The 21019-nt window shown below is 34.9% G+C and overlaps 1 protein-coding gene across 1 annotated transcript in view; it reads right to left on the reverse strand.

Annotated features, from left to right (window-relative positions):
* The window catches only part of GRM5 (glutamate metabotropic receptor 5), a 620904-nt gene that overhangs the window by 85243 nt on the left and 514642 nt on the right, over window positions 1–21019 (reverse strand). Inside the window, exon 8 of the mRNA XM_044668936.1 lies at window positions 4583–5522. Coding sequence (XP_044524871.1) covers window positions 4583–5522 — 940 coding nt within the window. The remainder of the gene's footprint in view (window positions 1–4582; window positions 5523–21019) is intronic.

Consider the following 21019-nt stretch of genomic DNA (forward strand, 5'->3'; position numbering starts at 1 on the left):
AGAGAGAGAGAGAAGAGAGAATATTATCTCTAAAACATAGAAGGGGAAATAAGATTCTTTGGGCCCATTTTGGGTAAAGAGGAGAATCATTTTCCAGATATTAGCATTTTATTTGGATATTTTCACCACTAGTCTGCCAAATATGAAGAGGGCATGAAGAAGATATATTTTTCACAGCTATCCACGAGCTAGGCTCCCTTTTAGTTATCTTCCAATCTGCAATACATGCTGGCTGCATGGTAGCACAAGTGTATGAAGTGATCTTTTATCTAGTGGAAACAGTGTTGAATTTAGAGTAAGGAAGAGCTGACATTGAATCTTACTTTTGACCTAATAAGGCTGTGTAACCATGGGTGAATCACTCAACTTGTTTCAGTTCCATCTTTTTATAAAATGAAGATGCTAACACTTGTATTATCTTCCTCTCAGACTCAGGCTAGAGTAGATTGAACTACAGTAGAAAGAAAGCAGTGGTTGGAGTCATGTTATCTGGGTTCAAATATTGTTTCTCATGCAACTCATGTGACTGAATAAATCATTTAACCTCTCTCAGCTTATTTCCTTCACTTTAGCATGAGTGGGTTAGATTAGTTAACCTTTCATCTTTAAGTCTATTATGATCTATACTTACTCTTATTCCTACTTTCTTTTTTCTTCGTCTATTTCTTCCATCAATAACTGCTTAGCTCAGTTTTCATTTATAATACCTGATTTCTTTCTACCCACATGAATCTCAAAAATTTGACCATGTATATATTGGCATGCAATTTGCTTATTACATGGCATGGAGGAAAGATCACTGGACTTCATATTAGAAGTATAGAGTACTTGATTGTATTATATACATTCTATGTGACCCATATATTGTTTAAGGCACTAACATTCTTGAACATAATTATATTCTAATGATGATAAAAAATGTACAGATGTTAGACATCATCTCACTTGTCAAAGATTAAGTTTCATCTCTTGTAAATTAGGATAGAATATCCTGCCCTGTCTAGCTGACTAGGTTCTTGAAAGGATCAAGCCATATCTATGAAATTCCTTTGTAACTTTTAAGTATTGCTTTGATGGGAGCTAAAATTATGATGGTTAGGGAAAATTATATTAAATTTCTTAATAAATATATATGTTGAAAATTTTGGATATTTTTGCACCACAAATACCTTAATGAAAGGTGTACCTATGAGATCCACTTATTTACTGGGTAGAGAGGCAGGGGAACTTCTATCTCTTAGTGAGATGAGAAAACTGCACTGTGCATACCAACATAGCAGAATATGCTATTAGAATGGCAGATAACCTTAGAACCTGAGTTTCTAGAAAAAATGCTAGTCCTTGTCCAGTTCAAGATATGTGCACATTTCTCAGGTCCTCCTCTACCTACCCTGGTAAAGCAGCATGATTTGGAAAGTGTTCATTGAAATAAAATTCCTGTAACCAAATGCACTGATCCAGTCATCCAGAACTGCATGACATTGCAAGAAAAATATGTGAAATAATAGTGCCGGGCAAGTATTTATTAAGTGCCAGACACTGTACTAAGTAGTAGCATATACTAAGTAAGCACTTAATAATTACAAGCATGTTGAATAAAATGACATTGACTAATAATGGGGCATGTCCTGAAAGTAACATTTTTTTCCCAGTATCACCAGTGATTTTCCCTACCCTTATCTGAAGAGGTGAATTAGATGAAAATAGTGAAGTGGCTTTTAGAAGGGATTACTAATCATTTTTTAAATGTGGAGAGAATAGTGGAGAGAATCATTGAACTTAATTCTGTAAAAAATACAAATTCACACTTCTATAGCACTTTAAAGTTTACAGAGCATTTTTCTCACAATAACCCTATGAAGTAGTAGTACAATTCTACCTACCTACTAACCTACTTACTTATCTACCTACCTACCGTCTATCTATCACCTATATATGTATGATAGAGATATTTAGTCCATATTTTTCTGATTGATTTTATTTAATCGATTTGGGAAACACATGATGGAAAATTACCTACTTGAATTCAGAACCTCAACTCACTCATAATCTTAGTTACTGGAGTGAAGAAGAGGGCACTGAAAGCAACTTAGCAGGAATATTATTATTGTCTTCATTTTATTGATGGGGAGGCAGCATCCAAGAAGCAGTATGGCTTACCTAGTTCCTTCTAAATAGATAATACTATCACAAATGGCGTATCAGAGATGGGATTCAAAGCTATAATTCTGCTTGTTATAGCCTCAACCTCAATTTCATTACAACCATCATCCCTTCTCAGGACACAGCTTTAGAATCATTGTAGGAAAGGGAATGCTCCCATTAATATCCTTTGGAAGATGGAATCCTTCAAAAATCATCAGCACCACTAGGGGGCAATGATATATATTTGAAGATAGGTGAACCAAAACAATTTGGTCACTAGCTTTCCAAATGCTTTAAATGGTTATACATCTAGTTTCCTAGCTGGGTTCATTAACCACCCTCCTGAAAACACAGGGGGGCATCATCTACAAAAATGCTGAATTCTTGTAACCCCAGAAACTAAAAAGGAAGGGTTGGTGTGCAAGCATCAAGGATAGTGTTAAACTTTAGAATAGTGACAATGGACCTGGGAAGACCAGTAGAGGTAAGTCGTTCAATCAACAAGATTTATGGGGAACATCTATTTTGTGTTGGATTTTTCATGGTTCTTGATAAGAATTTAGGCAAAGAAGAGGTAGACAAATCCTCTGCCTTCATGGAGCTTCCAATGTAGTTGAAAAGTATATGATTTAGAATATAGAAGCCCTTAACCTGTGATCTTTGAATTCTCACACACATACATAAACACACAGACACGCACATAAATATATATATACACATATATACATATATTCATTATATATTCATAGATCACAGTGTATACACATATGTTTATATGTGTATGTGTGTGTTTTTACAGATCCCAGGTTATATGTATATATAACTATGTATGTTTGTGTGTATATATTTACATATATTTTAGTACAATTACCTTTTTAAATAAAATTCCCATGCATTTTATTTTATACTTTTATTTTTATTTATTTATTTTTAATCCTTACCTTTCATTTAAGAATCAATATTGTGTATTGGTTCCAAGGCAGAAGGGCGATAAGAGCTAGACAATGAGGATTAAGTGACTTGCCGAGGGTCAACAAGCTAGGAAATGTCTGAGGTCAGATTTGAACCCAGGACTTCCCTTCTTTAGGCTTGGCTTGAGCCACCTAGTTGTCCCCTATTTTGTGCTTTTAAAAAACATTATTTTGAGGTGTCCATAGGCTTCACCAGACTGCCAAAGGGATCTATCACACAAAAATGTTAGAAATCTGTGATAGATGGAAAGAGACATGGAAAATGAGAGAAGAGGCCAGGAGTAACAGAGACAAGGATAAAGAGAAGCAACATAAATAGGCTGAGACTGATATGCAGCATGGGAAACTCTACATTCTGTAAAGTCCTTCGTCATTGTCATATCTAAGTACAAAGACCCCTATATCTCATTTTATTTAATCTCTATGATGTTATACATCAATGTTATCTTTGATGGAAACCATTAGACTATAGAGGAAGGCAGGAATTTTCATGCAGAGAAAGTAACATTGAAAATATCTGTTTTCTAAGCATGATTACTCAGAATTTTTCTTCCAAGTTCATTTACCTTCTTTGTAAGAACAACATATCCAGATAAGTATGGCAAGACTAGATATGTTCTACTACAAAGACTACTACTCCTTCAACATCCAACCTTCTGGAGACTGTTTGTCCTGAATTTTTCACCTAAGTGGTTAAGATAATTCAAGTAACTTTCAGTGTTCAAAGCTATTCAAGAATTAGTAGGCATTAATATCTACAGGAGAATACCATTTGGGTTTGGAATTTGGATACCTGACCAAGTGAATTATGCTTAATTCCATTGTTTATAGCCTTTGGTCAGAATGAAGGATGAGCTTCCTGGGTAGTTTGGTAGATTGTACACTCAAGCTAACTCTAATCATGCCCTATCCAATTATTCAAGGATATTCTCCCAAATATTGGTATCTTGGTCAAGGTCTTGGTTTGATGACTGAAGAAAGTGATCTAGAGATCTAGGTGTGAATCTGGATGCTAGGGTCAGGTATAAGAGAAGACATTACTTAAGACCCTTAGCCTGTCCCACCCCCTTTCTCTCTCATTCATGATTTTTCTCATTTCTTCCATATTCTATCCCAGCTTATGAGCCAATATAATTTCCCTTCCTCCCCATACAGTTCTGACTTTGACTGCCTTCTAGTCCTTTGTCCTTGGCTTAGCAAGTGGACTGTGTTCTATCTTTCTGATCTCATTTTCTATTTGCTCATCCAATTTACTCCACATCCTGACCTCCTTGTTTTCAATCTTGATCTTGAAATTGATTGATTTCAGTCCAATGCTGGTAACATCCAACCACAAATGACTTAGTAGGAAAACAGCAGGTCTATTCTACTGGCACCATTTTCTTGGTTTTATCCATCTTTTAAAAAGCTCAAGATGGAAACAGGAATGACCTAGCTAGGTTGACCCTAGGTCTTCCTTTGTTTACCTTAAGGTTTCTCCAGATGAACCCCTCCTTTTCCACAGGTTGACTAGGCTGCTTGACCGGCTGGCAGCTGAGGATGACTTTCCATCTCCGACATGCATCCGCACCACTGTAGATGTCGTGAAGGCGCTTCTCACATTTCTCTCTGGCTTGGCCAGAATGATGTAGACCTTCGGGACAAACATGCAGCCCAGTGCCACTGTGGCACTGAGACTGACTGAGAAACACATGGTGATGATTTTGTAGTTGCTTCCAAAATAGATGGGCACAAAGGCCAGCCATATGATGCAAGTGGTGTACATTGTGAAAGCAATGTACTTGGCTTCATTGAAATTAGCTGGAACATTTCTGGTCTTGAATGCATAAAAGGTACAGCTTAAAATTAATAATCCATTATAGCCAAGGGGAGTTACGACACCCAGGTTGGTGGTGTTACAGATCAAGTAGACTTCCCGGATACTTGGGTAGTCATGCATTATGTCAGGTGGCTCCATTATGAAAAGGGCAACAATTATGCCAAGCTGGATGCAAATTAAGATGAATGCAATGACCAGCTGGGCACAGGCACTCATAAACCTTGGCTTCTTGGTACAGATCTTCTTCTTGCTGCCAGCCAGAATTCTGGCGATGCGATTGGTTTTGGTGACCAGTGCAGAGTAGCTCATGGCTGGAGAGAGGCCAATGCCTATTCTCTGCAGGTAGCAATAAATCTGCTTAGGCTTTGCAATGAGACAGAAAGTACACAAGTAACCCAAGCAGATGCCAGCCAAAATAATATAGCAGAGTTCCCGACTGGAGGATTTGACAACTGGAGTGTCTCGGTACATGATGAAGATTGCTGTGACAAATAGGGTTGCCAGCAGCCCCAGGCAGGAAAACACCACAGCTGCAATTGGCTCTGGGTCACCCCATCTCAGATACTGCACTGGGATCAGATCACAACCTGTGGAAAGAGAGACTGAGAGTGAGAAGGAACAAAAGAGGAGCACTGATCTAGTTCTCATTTTCTTGGACATTTTTGGAAGGAAGATGTTATCATTTAGATTAAAGACTTTAATGGCTTTCCACAAGTCAGGGGTCAGGATAGGTACTAGATCTGTGATTTCTGTGACATAGGAAATGGAGGCAGCTAGGTGGTGCAATGGATAGAACACAGAGTCTGGAATCAGGAAGGTTCATCTCCCTGAGTTCAAATCTGGCCTCAGACACTTATTAGCTATATGACTCTGGTCAAATGACTTAATTCTTTGTGCCTTAGTTTCTTAATCTGTAAAATGAACTGGAGAAAGCTATGGCAAACCACTCTTTGCTAAGAAAACTCCAAGTGTTGCCCCAAAGAGTCAGATATTATTAAAATTACTGAACAACAAGGCAATATGCAGGTGAGAAAAGTCCCTAATTCAGACCTCCTCCTTTATAAACTTAGAGTTGCCTAGAGCACTGAGAAAGTAAGTGACTTGTCCAAGATCACACAGCCAGTATGTGTCAGAGGGTAAACTTGAATTTGGGTCATCCTGCTTCTGAGGTCAGTTCTTTATCCACTATGTCACACTAGTTTTCTTAATGCATATTTAAGGTAGATAAAATAGGAGACACACAATTTTTTAGGGAATTTCATTCATTATAACAAATATCCAAAATACCTATAAATACATATACTCCTGAACACTGAGAAAAAACCTTCAACCACAGGTACCAGAATACATGCTAAGTTATATTTTGTGTGATGTAAGAATCATTTCATTATCCTTCCCCATCTCCTTCCAAGAGAAATTATTAAGAGTTTTAAAAAAATATGATATTATTCTGTGAATCTCTCAGAACCATTAGCATCTGAGAGAGACTATTTACTCTTACTTAACATAGAGTTCTAATATTATTTAGGTATTAGGTTTCTGAATCACAGGGCAAATTAACCTATGAGAGAGGAGCTGGTAGAGGCAGTTATCCTGACACTAGGGATAAGTGCCAGGTGTCAGCCTGACAGAAAAATAGAAAGGACAAGAATTGTAATAAGCAGAGAAAAATATTCAAATAGCAGAGTAGCCTTGTAGCCTTGGGGCTATTTAATGTAAGGGCAAAAAGGCCTATCCAACTTGATAGCCCTGAGGGCATAACTATAATAGTCTTGTGAGTAATAAAGAAAAGGTTCCACTACATTCACTATGCTATATTTAAAGTGAGTTGAAAATTTCATTTTCAAAACATTTCCAACTAAATTGTAAAGATAAAAAGAGTTTATAAATTGGCAAAACATTAAGATTTCTGGGGGAAAAAAGCAAAACAAAAACTCATGTATTTGGGAAGACTTGTTCAGTGACGGTTATAGGTAAATGGGGTTTAACCATATTTCTGTGATGTGACCATATTTTTCTTTTCATCTCTCTTCTATTCATAATGCAGGAATGTTATAATGATCATTATTAACAGTACTTTGTGCTTAGTAGGTCACATAGTACTATTTAATAAATGTTTGTTGATTGATTAATTAGTGAATACATATGGGACAAACAAAGAAATATATAACTTAGTTCTGCCTTTCAAGGGATTTTCAATCTAGTTGGACAGATAGACCATGGAATTGTTAAATTTGGGGGGCAGTCAAGATTGCAGAGTAGTGGCATGGAAAGCTGGAACCACTTTGAGAATCCTCTCAAATCAACCTTAAAATAGAACCTCAAAACAGTGAAGTGAAAGCACCAACAAGGAGATGGAGTGAAGTAACTCTCTTGCAGAAAACAACTTGAAAGGTAGGCAGAGAAGGACTATTTCATGGGGGTGAGAAAGGAACCAGAAGCAAAGCAACACATTAAGGAGTAAAAGCCAGCCAATTCCCAACTACTGCTCCAGGTTCTGAACCTGGGCACAAGCTAACAACAAGATCTCAAGACCTTACCAGTGAAAACAATGGAGCACCCCATGTGACCTTTTTAGTTCCAGGCCCTAGTAGAAGCCTGCAGTAAGGCCCCACACCCTAGTTCAAGGCAGTCTCTGGCACTGTACCTGTTCAAACCTAAGGGGAGGCCTAGAGTCTCTATCTAAGTCTGTAATGAGGCCCAGAGTTGAATCACAGGAAAGTCTATAGTGCACAGGGCTGGTGTAGGCCAGAGTGAAGTTCTGAGCTTCTCATCAAGCCAGCAGTGAAAACCCAAAGTCCAGAACAACCTCAGTTCTAGACAATCCTTTCCTGGCTGGTGCTAGCATAAGAGGAGACTCAGAGTCCTGCCTATGCTTGTAGTGTGGTCATAAGCCTCAGGACAAGGAAGTCTACAGTATACCTGGCCTGTGTAAGCTGGGAATGAGGCCCAGAGCCCCTGCCCAGGCTTCAGGTGAGGCACAGTGCTCTAAACCCTGCAATCTATCAGAAGTCCCTAAAGGAGATTGATTCAACAGTGGGAGATGGCTTTCAGAGCTCTCAGCCCATAGGCCAAAATACCAACTTAAAATAAATGAAACTTGCAAAAAATCAGAAATAGAGCTGAGGATAGCAAGAAGAAAAAAAACTGAAGTTTAAGAGAATGTATCCTCTACCATCAGAACAGAGTCTACCTTTGAGATAAAAGTAAGTGAAAAATAAAATTGAAGAAATGAGCAAATATTAAGCAACAACAACAACAACCTAACCCTAAAATTTTTTTATGGTGACAAAGAAGAGCAAGGCACAGATGCAGAAGAGGACAATGAGATCAAAGCAGACACATGCAAAACTTCAAAGAAAAATGGGCTCTGGAAAAGCTCAAAAAAGGAATTAAAAATCAAATAAAAGAGGTAAAAGAAAAATGGGAAAGAGAAATTAAAGTAGTGCAAGAAGAAAATATTAGCTTAATAAATAGAATTGTCCAAATGGAAAATAATATTCAAAATCTGCCAGTAGGAAATAAGTCCTTAAAAATTAGAATTGGGCAAATAGAAGCTAATGACTTCACATGACATCAAGAAAAAAAAAAAACAAAATAAAAAAATGGAAAAATAGAAGAAATTGTGAAATATCCCATTGAAAAAACAACTGACCTGAAAAATAGATCCAAGAGAGACAATATAAAAATTATTGGACTGTTTGAAAGACATGATTAAAAAGAAAATGACTAGACATCATATTACAAGAAATTATTTTTAAAAAACTGCCCTTGTATCCTTGAATAAGAGGGTAAAATAGAAACTGAAAGAATCTACTTATCACCTCCTGAAATAAATCCCAAAATGACAGCTCTCAGGAATATGATAGCCAAATTCAGGAACTCCCAGGACAAGGAGAAATACTCTAAGCACCCAGAAAGAAACAATTAAAATATCATGGAGCCACTGTCATGATTGACAGAATTTAGCAGCTTCTACACTAAAAGATCAGAAAGTTTAGAAAATGATATTCTGGAAGGAAAAGGAACTAGGTTTAAAATCAAGAATCACTTACCCAGAAAAACTGAGTATTTTCTTTCATGAGAAAAAATGGTAATTTAATGAAATGGAAAATTCTTAAGCATTCCTGATAAAAAGACCAGACCTAAACAGAAAATTTTGATGTTCAAATACAAGAGTCAAAAGAAGCATGAAAAGGTAAATAAAAAAGAGATAATTGAAGGGATTCAATAAGGTCACATTGTTTATATTTCTACATGGAAAGATAATATTTGTAAGTCAAACTTTTTATTATTATCACATCAGTTAGAAGCAGTATACATAAACAGAGGATATAGGAGGCAGCTGGTTAGTTTGACATAATATGCAAAAGAATCAAGTGGTGAAAAAATGAATTGCACTGAGAGAAAAGGGAAGAGAGAGGTAAAATGGAGTAAATTGTATTGCCTAAAGAGGTATGAAAAATAACAGTGGCAGGGAGGATGAGATTGCTAATAGGCAATGCTTAAACCATACTCTCATTGGAATTGACTAAGAAAGGAAATAACAACCATATCCATTGGGGTATAGAATCCTATCTTACCCTATAGAACAGTAGGAGGGGACTAAGAAGTGGGGTGGGCAGGGTACTGAGGAGAGAGTACTTGGAGGTTGATTAAAAGAAAAACATTTGTAAAGAGGGACAAAGTGAAAGGAGAGAGAAAAAAAAGATCAGGATGAAAAGGGGAAAATAAGATGGAGGGAAATACACAGATGGTAACCATAACTGTGAATGTAAATGGGATGAATTCACCCATAAAAAGAAAGTGGATAGCAGAGTGGATTAAAAACCAGAATCCTAGGAACACACTTAAGATAGAGATATATACACTGAGTAAAGGTAAGGAGATGGAGCAGAATATATTGGGCTTCAACTGAAGTAAATTAAGCAGGAGTGGCAATCATGATCTCAGATAAAACTAAAAAAAATAGATCTAAAGAAAAGAGATGAACAAAATTACATCTTGGTAAAAGGTACAATAGTAAATATATTCACCAAATGGTATAGCCTTCAAATTTTTAAAGGGGTAATTAAATGAGCTTAGGGAGGAAATAGTAAATTAACTAGTGGCGGACCTCAACCTTCCCCTTGAAGAACCTGATAAATTTAAATAAAAAATAAACAAGAAAAAGTAAAGGAAGTATGTGAAATTTTAGAAAACTTAGATTTAATAGATCTTTGGTAAAAATTGAATGGGGATAAAAAGAAATATATACATACACAAAATTGACAGTATACTAGGGCAAAAAACCATCACAGCCAAATATAGAAAAGCAGAGAGAAAAGATGAACCCTATTCAGATTACAATGCAATAAAAATTATAAGAAATAAGGATTCATGGAAAGACAATATAATTAATTGGAAACTAAGTAATCTAATTCTAAAAAAGGAGTGGATCAAAGAGAAATTATGAAAACAATAAGTTTATTAAAGAGAATGACAATGAGGAGATAACATATCAAACTTCATGAAACACAGCCAAAGCAGTACTTAGGGGAAATGTTTATATCAATAAAATGGAGAAAAATAGCTCAGTGAATTGAGCATGCAACTAAAAAACACTAGAAAAAGAATAAATTTAAAATCCCCAATTAAAGGCTAAATTAGTAATTCTAAAAGTCAAAGGAGAAATTAATAAAATTGAAGATAGGAGAACTATTGAACTAAAAATAACTAGGAGTTGGTTTTATGGGGAAAAACTCAAATAATGCTCAAATAAAATAGAGCATTGGTTGATTTGATTTAAAAAGGAAAGAAAATCAAATCATCAGTATGATAAATCAAAAGTCTGAATTCACCACTAATGAAGAGAAAATTAAAGCAATTATTAGGAGCTATTTTACCCAATTATATGATGATAAATCTGAAAATCTAGGTTAAATGGATGGATATTTACAAAAATATAGATTTCTCAGATTAACAAAAGAGGAAATAGTATACTTAAATAATCCCACTTCAGAAAAAATAATTGAACAAATCATCAAATAACTCTTTAAGAAAAAATCACCAGGGCCAAATGGATTCACAAGTGAATTCTATCAAACATTTAAAGAACAATTAGTCCCCATACTATATAAACTATTTGGCAAAATAAGCAAAGAATTCTTTTTGTGACACAAATAATGTTGATATCTAAGTCAGGAAAACTATAAACAGAAAGAAAATTAAAAACCAATTGTCTAATGGAAATCAATGCAAAAATCATAAATAAAATACTAGCAAAGAGATTACTAGTACAATATATCACAAAGATCATTTCTATGACCAGTTCAGATTTGTAACAAGAATGCAAGGAAAACTGTCAGCATGATTGACCATATCAATAATCAAACTAATAGAAATCATATGATTATCTCAATAGATGGAGAAAATGCCTTTGACAAAATACAACACCCATTGCTATTAAAAATCCTAGAAAGCATGGGAATAAATAATGTGACTTTCCTTAAAATGATAACTAATAGCTATCTAAAACCATCTGCAATGGGGGTAGGTTAAAGTCCTTTCAATAAGATCACGGACAAAGAAAGGATGTCTATTATCATCACTATTATTTAATATAATAAAAATATTTAATATTTAATATTATACTACAAATGCTAGCATTAGTAATAAAAGAAGAAAAAAGAAGTTGAAAGAGATAAACTAAAGGAAATTAAACTATCCCTCTTTGTGGATGATATGATGATATACTTAGATAATACTAGGGAATTAACTAAAAACAGTTGAAATAATTAATAACTTTAGCAAACTTGAAGGATACAAAATAAATCCATGTGTATCATCAGCATTTCTATATATTATCAAGAAAGTCCAGGAGCAAAAGATAGAAAGTGAAAATCCATTTAAAATAACTCTAGACAATATAAAATACCTGGGAATCTATTTGATATTATATGAACATAATTACAAAACACTTTATACAAATAAAATCAGATCTAAACAAATGGGAAAAATAATAATTGCTTATGGGTAGACTGGGTTAATATAATAAAAATGACAATTCTACCAAAATTAATTAACAATGCCATGCTAATCAAAGTACCAAAAACAATTTTATAGGACTAGAAAAAATAATAAAATTTATTTGGAAGAATAGAAGATCAAGAATATAAAAGGAATTAATGGAAAAAATTGAAATATGGTGGCCTAGCAGTACTAGATCTGAAACTGTACTCTAAAGCAGTAATTATCAGAATAGTCTGGTACTAACTAAGAAATAGAATAATAGATCAATGGAATGGATTATGGGTAAATTATCTCAGAAACCTAATGTTTGATAAACATAAAGATCCCAACTTTTGGGATAAGAACTCAGTATTTGATAAAAACTGCAGGGAAAACTTGATAACAGTATGGCAGAAACTAGGTATAGACCAATGAACATTTCACATCATATACCAAGAGAAGTGAAAAATGGATATATGCTTTAGATATAAAGGGTGATACTATAAGTAAAATTAGGGGAACATAGAAGAGTTTGCCTGTCAGATCTATAGAGAAGAAAAGGATTTATGACCAAATAAGATATAGAGAAAAATACAAAATATTAAATAAATAATTTTGACAGTATTAAATTAAAACGCTTTATACAAACAAAACTAATGTATCGAAGATTAGAATGGAAAACTGGGAAAATTTTTATAATGAATTTCTCTGATAAAAATCTCATTTCTCAAATATATAGAGCACTAAGCCAAATTTATAAGAATACAAGCCATTTCCCAATTAACAGATGGTCAAAGGATATGAACAAGCAATTTCCAGATGAAGAAATCAAAGCTATCAATAATCATATGAAAAAATGTTCTAAATCACTCTTGATTAGAGAAATGCAAATTAAAATAACTCTGAGGCACCACCTCACACCTATCAGATTGGCTAATATGATAGTAAAAGAAAGTTGTAATGATAGAGGGGATGTGGAAAAATTGGACACTAATGCATTGTTGGTGGAGTTGTGAGCTGATCCAACCATTCTAGAGGGCAATTTGGAACTATGCTCAAAGGACTATAAAACAATGTTTACCTTTTGGTCCAGTAATAACACTACTATGTCTACATCCCAAAAAGATTTTTAAAAAGAGGGGGGACCTATTTGTACAAAAATATTTGAAGCAGCTTTTTCTTTGTGATGGCAAAGAACTGGAAACTGGGGAGATGCCTATCAATTGGGGAATGGCTGAACAAATTATGCTATATTATGGTGATAGAATACTATTTTGTTATAGGAAATGATGGAACAAGATGATTTCAGAAAGAGCAGAAAATCTACACGAACTGATGCAGAGTGAAATAAGAAGAACCAGGAGAACATTGTACACAGTTACAGCAAATGATCAATTGTGAAAGATGTAACTGTTCTTAGCAATGCAATGATCCAGGACAATTCTGAGGGATTTATGACAAAGAATGTTTTCCACCTCCAGAGAAAGAATTATTAGAGTTGAAATATAAATTGAAGCATATAATTTTCTACTCTAGTTTATTTCTGTTTTTATTTTGGGGTTTTGGTTTTATATGAGTATTCTGTTACCATAATGAAAAATAGGGAAATATGTTTTGCATAATAATACATTTATAACCCAGATGAAATTTTTACTATCCCTGAGAGGGGGGAAGAAAGGAAGAGAGACAATACAGATCATATATTTTTAGAATACTTATGTGGAAAATTGTTATTACATGTAATTGGTAAAATAAAATATCTTTACCAAAAAAACCTGTTAAATTTGAAAGGATTTTAGAGATCTATCCCATTTTCCAGATGCAGAACCTGAGATTCAGGGAAGGAACTTGAATTAGGCAATGTTAGATAGAAGTTTGGTGGCAGAGCTGGGATTAATAACCTTATACTTTGAAAGATACATAACCATTAAACAAGGTAACATATACAAAGTACCAAAAGAATGTTTCAGGGTACTTGGAAAAAGGATTAATGGTTGAAGTCTGGGTAATTTATAAGGAAATTATTTTTGGATCAGAGCATTAGAGCTAGAAAGACCTTTAAAATTCATCTAACACAATTCCCTTATTTTTTAGAAAAAGAAATTGAGGATAGAAGTTAAGGAGATGTGTCCAAGGTCATATGTAATTCAGTTATTTTTTTTCAGTCATATATTATTCTTTGTGACCCCATTTGGGGTTTCCTTGGCAAAGATACTAAGGTCTTTTGCCATTTCCTTCTCCAACTCACTTTACAGATGAGGAAACTGAGATAAACAGGGTTAAGTGACTTGCATAAGGTAAGCCATCTAGTAGTTGTCTGAGGTCACATTTGAACTCAGGAAGATGGGTCTTCCTGACTCCTTGTCTGGCACTCGCTTCCCTGTGCCACTTAGCTGCATCTGTCCAAGATCATACAGGTAATAAATAGCTGAAAGGAATTTGAGCTTAATTTTTCTAATTTTAGAGTCTTTTTTCTTTCCTTTGTAATCATCTTGCCTCTCTTAATTCAATCCTATAGAATCAGAATGAGCAAAAAGAGGAACCCATTATCCCAGGGAAATGTGACATGATGCTCCTAGAATTGTATCTTTTCTTTTTATCTTGATGTTTTACTTCTATAATTTCTTTTTCTTCTTTTATGTTTGAGCTCTGGAAGCTGTCCTCATGATCTTCCATCTCCAACTCCTAGATACCTTTACCCTAGGCAATGACACTGCTTCTGTGGGGGGTACAAGAAATTCTGATTCTTGCCCTTCCAGAGACAAGATAGCATTAGGGAATCTTAGTGGCACATTGGTGCCTCATTAATTAAGCAAAAAGATTTCATAAGGCAGCCTATATTACCTTTGGATGGATCCAATTTGGGGAAATTTTTTCTCATGTTAAATAGTCATATTTAGTTAAAATGAGGATATTTAGTGGAGAGCAGGTTGTATTTCACTTACATTCATAGATGTGCCTGTTATATCCTTGTATATTTACTAAGCATGTAGGGTATCATTCTAAAACTCTACTAATATCTTCACACCTCCTAATACTTATAGGATCATAGCTTTAGAATTGAAAGGGACCTTAGAGACCTTAGAGATAGTTAGTCCATATTGCTGATTTGAAAGTTGAGTAAACTGAGATCCAAAGAATCCAGTGACTTGGTTAAAGACACAGAAATTATGAGAAACAAAAGAAAGAGCATTTGAAATGGCACTTCTAGAAGAAATTATCTTTTTACTTATTGACATGTTGTCCTTAAATATAGTGTTCTATATTTCCTCTCATATTGGTTCTTTTTTCAACGGCTAAGCTTCTGAGTCTCTCAGACAAGTGTTTTTGTGTAGTTTTTAGTCATATCTGACTCTCTGTGACCTTATTTGGGGTTTTCTTAGTAAAGATACAGGAATGACTTGCCATTTCCTCCACCTTCAGAGAAGTCCCCTATACCAAATTTAGTGACCTAATTGAAATACTGGACAAGGACCATGTTTTAGGATTATGAAGTGCTAGAGTGAATTGTGGGGTGAGATGAGGCATATACTTCTGTGGACAAATGGTTCAAAGATAACTAATGCCATATATGAACAGAAAAACACAAATTGCCTTTTGGGGAAACCAAAATTTCCCTTTCCAATTTTATTTACCAGTGGATTTCAATCCATGTAATGCCTGTCATAATTTTCAAAGATATAAGAATATAAGAATAAGCTAGATTTAGCTAGAATGTAGGAAGGGAATGAGAAAAGAAGCTAAAGCAGGCAGAGATGGCTTTGTTTGCTTGTTTGTTTATTCGATAACAAACGAATTAAATAACTATGGATTGTGTGCTGCTTAGAATGGTTTTGACAATACCCTTTGATTAGAAGATAATCTCACTGCAAGGAAGATACAATATAAAAGAATAATTTAAAAAAATAAATGGTAATCACTTATAGGCTTATCATAGGGTCATAGATTGAGATTTAGAAATGTCTCGAGAGGCTATTTAGTTCAACCTGAATTATTTTTCAGATAAGGAATATAAATTCTAAGAAAGGGTAAGTGTCTTGCTCAAAGTCATAGACAGAAAAATGTAAAGCTGAGTTACAATCTTTTGTCATCTGTGAAGAACTGGTCCTGACAAGATGGTGGACTCCTCTCATAAGCCCATATAATGGAGTAAGAAGAAAGTAAAATTGAATTAAGTTTCCTGTTTCTAGCTTAAGTTCCTTTCCCCTGCATCCATGTCAGCAGGATATGACAAGGAACACATGATAGGTTAGCCGCCTTTAAGAAGCCTACACGTGAAGTTACTTTTTTTTAATATGAATGATTGGGGTTGCAAATTGTATTCTGATCAGCTATGACTAGATCATAACTCTCCAGGAACCAGCTAGTGGCAAATGAAGGGGACTGACTCAAGTTAATAAAAGGAAGTCTGTATGCTCCCAGTTGTACTTGTACTTGCTTGGAGGAAGTAACAGTGGCTGAGGGGGCCTTTGCCACATTAATGCCAAGTCCAGGATTCTTTTGAGTTGGTCATTCCTCTCAGTCTCTGACTCCAAATATACCATTTTGACCATCAAAGAAAGTACCTACACTTTAAAGATAGGGAAACTGTGGCCCAGAGTGGCAAAAGGGCACATTTGAGGTCAAACTGATATTTAGTGGTTTTAGAACTAATAAAAATTAGTCATTTTTCTGATAGCAAGGCAGTACAGCTTATTGGAAAAGGAGTGATTTTGGAGTTAGAGAGTCTTCATTCAAATTTTCCTCTGATCATTTACTATTGATTATTCATTCCATCTTTTGACTCTAAGTAGTCTTACCTATAAAATGAGAAGGCTAAACATCTTAGGTCTTGGATAAGGTAAAATCCTGGATTTGGAGTCAGAGAACGTGAATTTGAAGTCTGAATTTGCAACTTAACTTTGCTAACTTGGTCATGTCGCATCCCACAGACTATTAGGTTGCACAGTGGATAGAGAGGGCTGGCATCAGGGAGGCCCAAGTTTAAACCCTTTCTCAGACACTTTTTAGTTTGTGTCACATTGAATGAGTCATTTCAGCCTTTATCTGATTGTTTCCTCATCTGTAAAACAGATATAATAATAGCACCTCGGGTGCTTGTGAGTATAAATTAAATAATATTTGTAAAGTATTTTGTAAGTCATAAGGTTCTATATAAATTCTACCTATTATTATTATTATGTCACAACCTAAATTTCCTTATTTGTAAAATTATAGTAGAAGTACTAAGTAAGCAGCAGCAGCAGCAGTAGTAATAATAAGTAGTAAGTAGTAGTAGTGATAGTAGTAGTGATAGTAGTAGTGGTAGTAAGGAGAAGTGGTAGTAGTAGTAGTGGGAGTAGCAACAGCACATATATACATATATACAGATATATATGTAGAGAGAGAGAGTACTTTAAAGTCTGCAAAGCATTATATATATATATATATATATGTAACCAAGTATATAAATGTACATATGTATCATCTCATTGATTCCCCACAAAATACATTAAGATAAGTGCTATTATTATCCTCATTTCACTGATGAGAAAACTGAGTCAGAGGTTAAGTGACTTGCAGGGTCACCCACAAGAATGTGTCTGAGGCAGAATTTCTAACTCAGGTCCTCCTGATAGCAAGTCTATTTTTCTGTTTACTGTGCCACCTATCATTTCAATGTAAGGTTTAGGTGGTAGTGGTGAACTAAAAACCCTTTCAGGTCCACTATAATTTTCAATCTTTCTTGATCACTAGGACCTGTGCATATATATATACATATGTATATATATATATATATATATATATTTGTACACACACATATATATTTGTACACATATATATACACCTATGTACATTATATATGTAACTCTTTGTTGAATTAAATTACATATAGGTTATAAAATAATGAAAAGACATTTTGATGATTAGGTATATTACCACATTTAAATACTAATCCTCAAAAGTAAGATATATATATACACTCTGTAAGTAAATTGCCTTTGAACATATTACCTTAAAAGCACTGATTTTACTATAAGAAACAGGAAGTTTCTATACTATAAGCAGGAAGATTTCAGAAAAAGCTAGAAGGACTTATATGAACTGATTCAAAGTGTGCAGAACTAGAAGTTGTAAAGAGTAACAGTAATATTTTTTGATGAGTGACTGTGAATGACCTAGTTATTCTTAGCAATGGAGTGATCCAAGACAATCCCAGATTCTCACTATGAAAAATGACATTTGTCTTCACAGAGAAAGAACTGATGGAGTCTGAGTGCAGATTGAGGCATACTACATTTCACCTTCTTTTATTTTATTTGAGCTCTCTTCCACAAAATGACTGATATGGAAAATTATTTTACATGTTTATATATTTAAAATCTATATCAGATTGTTTATCATCTGGGGAACAGGTTGAAGTGGAAAGGAATGAAAGAAGGATGGTGAGAAAGAGGGAGAGAGTTTGGAATTCAATTTTTTCCTTTTTTTTTCTTGTTTATACCTGGTTTATTCTTTGATTTAATTGATTAACTTAATGCAGAGTCCAGTTAAGCTTTAGTTATACATAAATGAGGATACTGAGTACAGGAAAAGGAAGGCTTTCTTTTTACCCTCAAAGGACACATAGTGGCACTCAAGCCTAGAGTTTAGGTCTTTTGGCTCTCATTCAGTACTCCCATAGTATGCTATTAGGTTAGGCCACTAAGCAAAAATCTTCTCTGGGCCAGGAAAAAATGGATAGTTAGATGTTTATTTGTATATCGATGATGATGATGATGATGACCTCCATCAGATAGTGAAGATTTCCATTAATGGTTAATGGAAGCCTAGGATTTATTCTCCCAAGATTTACTTAGTTGTTGCTCTGAGGTAGTGGTTGGTAACTATAATGTCTTTCATGCCCCTGAGGTTTCCTGGAGCAGAAGGTACCTGAATTATTTGGACTGAGCAATAGGGCAGAGCAAAAGAAAATGAGGATTGATTATAGGCAATTTCCCCACCTTACCACAGAAGGGATGCTCTCACAGGCTTACATTCATCATCTATCCTAGTCTATTTCATGCCCTTCAAGGTTTATTACTTTTCCCCACCCTCCTTCAGATTCACTTAATAAACTCTCCACAAAAGGATAGAGACTTGGGGCTCTTTTTTCTTGTCTTCATTTGTTACATTTTCCTAGGACAGGTTGAAAATATTTGTGGTGAAATTTCATGATACAAATTCAAATTTTGTTTTAATGCAGAGGGGAAGTATCATCACATAGGTACACATGTTGGGAATAGTTTCTGAAGAAAAACAGTAGAGGGAAAATGTTGGATTTGAAATCTGAGGACCCAGGGGTACATTCTATATCTATCACTTATTGCTTGGGTGATCATGATAAGTAGCTTTGACTCCTTAGGATATGGACTTCTTCCTATAATAATATATTAAATGAATAAAATAAAATAAGTAGCAATTAAAAACCCAATTCTGTTGAAATATAGTTATCTACACATATTTGTCTCTTTATCATCTCTATTTTTATTTATTATTTTTTCTCATCTGTCTCTCTCTCTCTCTGATACATTCCCAATTATCTACCTTATTATTTCTTTATAAGCTATCACTGCCCTCTCTATCTCTCCCTCGCCTCTCTATCTCTTTAATCAGCTATCATTTCTATTTCTCCCTCTCTATTAAGGTCTCCAAATAATTTTTAAAAAGGCTCCTTGTATCTTATCAGTTTCCATTCCATCTTTCTCTTCTCCATCATTTAGCTTCCTGAACAATTTTTCTATAATATACTTTTGCTTCCTTTGTCACCAGCTTTTTGCAAATGGTCTTCAGCTTTTGTTTTTTACAGAAACTCTAAAGTCCTCCCTCTCCTTAGGCCATCTTCAGCTTTTAACACTTGAGCAGTGTCTCCTATTGAAAATTTGCTATTGGATATTTCTTCTCCTGACTCTAATTTCTCAGTGTCCCTCCTTAGCTCCTCATTTTGAATCCTTCTTTTGGGAAATTTCTCAAGGGGTTATGCTTAGGCTTATTCTTTTCTCTCTCTACACTTTCTACTTTTGCAATCTCTTTCGTTCCTATTGCTTCAAAAACTAGCCCTTGTGCTTATGTTTCCCAAAGCTGAATATCTAGCCATGACATTTCTTCTGAGTTTTAGACACATAATTCCAACTGTCTTCAGAACATCTCCATCTGGATATCTAACTGCCTTTTCAAATATTCATGAATACATGAAGGAGCTATAGCTTTGTTAGCATAGGAAATTTCCAGGGAGGGAATTCCCTCAACAAATTCATATTATAATTCATCTTTTACTTACTAGATAAATTCTAGAGTAAGTTGAAGCACAAAGTCATTAGATGCCCCATGCATTACCTCATCATCCTGAAGTCTCACTCCAGCCCTGGAATTCACAATTCACACATTAGAAATATATTTTCCCTCCACTCACCCCTTGTTTATTCCTCTAATTTGAATGACTCATCCCAGAACCTTCATTTAAGGAAAGTTGCCAGGAGAATCAGTCATATTTTACTTTTCTCTATATTACACTATACATTTTCTCTACCATACTCTGCCTGGTACTTTTGTGTTTTCTTCCCACATCTTCAGCATCCTATTATGTGTTGTCTTCCCCTGCTAGTGTGTAAGTTCCCTAGGGAGCTTTTTTATGTTGGATAGAAAAAAATACACTTTTAAAACAGGACAATAGGAGATTTTCAGGTTAAGATGGTTGCAGAGTAGAAGCATGGAGCTTATCTCTCCTAACTGACCCATATATGATACACCAAAAGGACACAAAAACCAAATCCAGATGAATGAAGGGACCCCACAATAGGGAGTAGCATTGAAGGTTTGTGGGATTTGGGCATTTCCACGCTATAAAAGGTTGAAATAATTCCCAATAAAATGTGAGCTGATCAACCCTCCCCCAACACTACCTACAGTGCCAGTGCCAGCACACAAGAATTAGAGCAAGTGTGGGACATTCATTAAGTTCTTGGCAGCTAACTGGGACCACCAAGGGTTTGCTCCTGAGAGCAACAAGACTTAAGACCGCAAGAGGCTAAAGAACATGAGCTTTGAGTGTGGAACTTGAGCTTGGACCTTGGAC

Source organism: Gracilinanus agilis, chromosome 3 (assembly GCF_016433145.1).
Source record: "Gracilinanus agilis isolate LMUSP501 chromosome 3, AgileGrace, whole genome shotgun sequence".
Lineage (NCBI taxonomy): Eukaryota > Metazoa > Chordata > Mammalia > Didelphimorphia > Didelphidae > Gracilinanus > Gracilinanus agilis.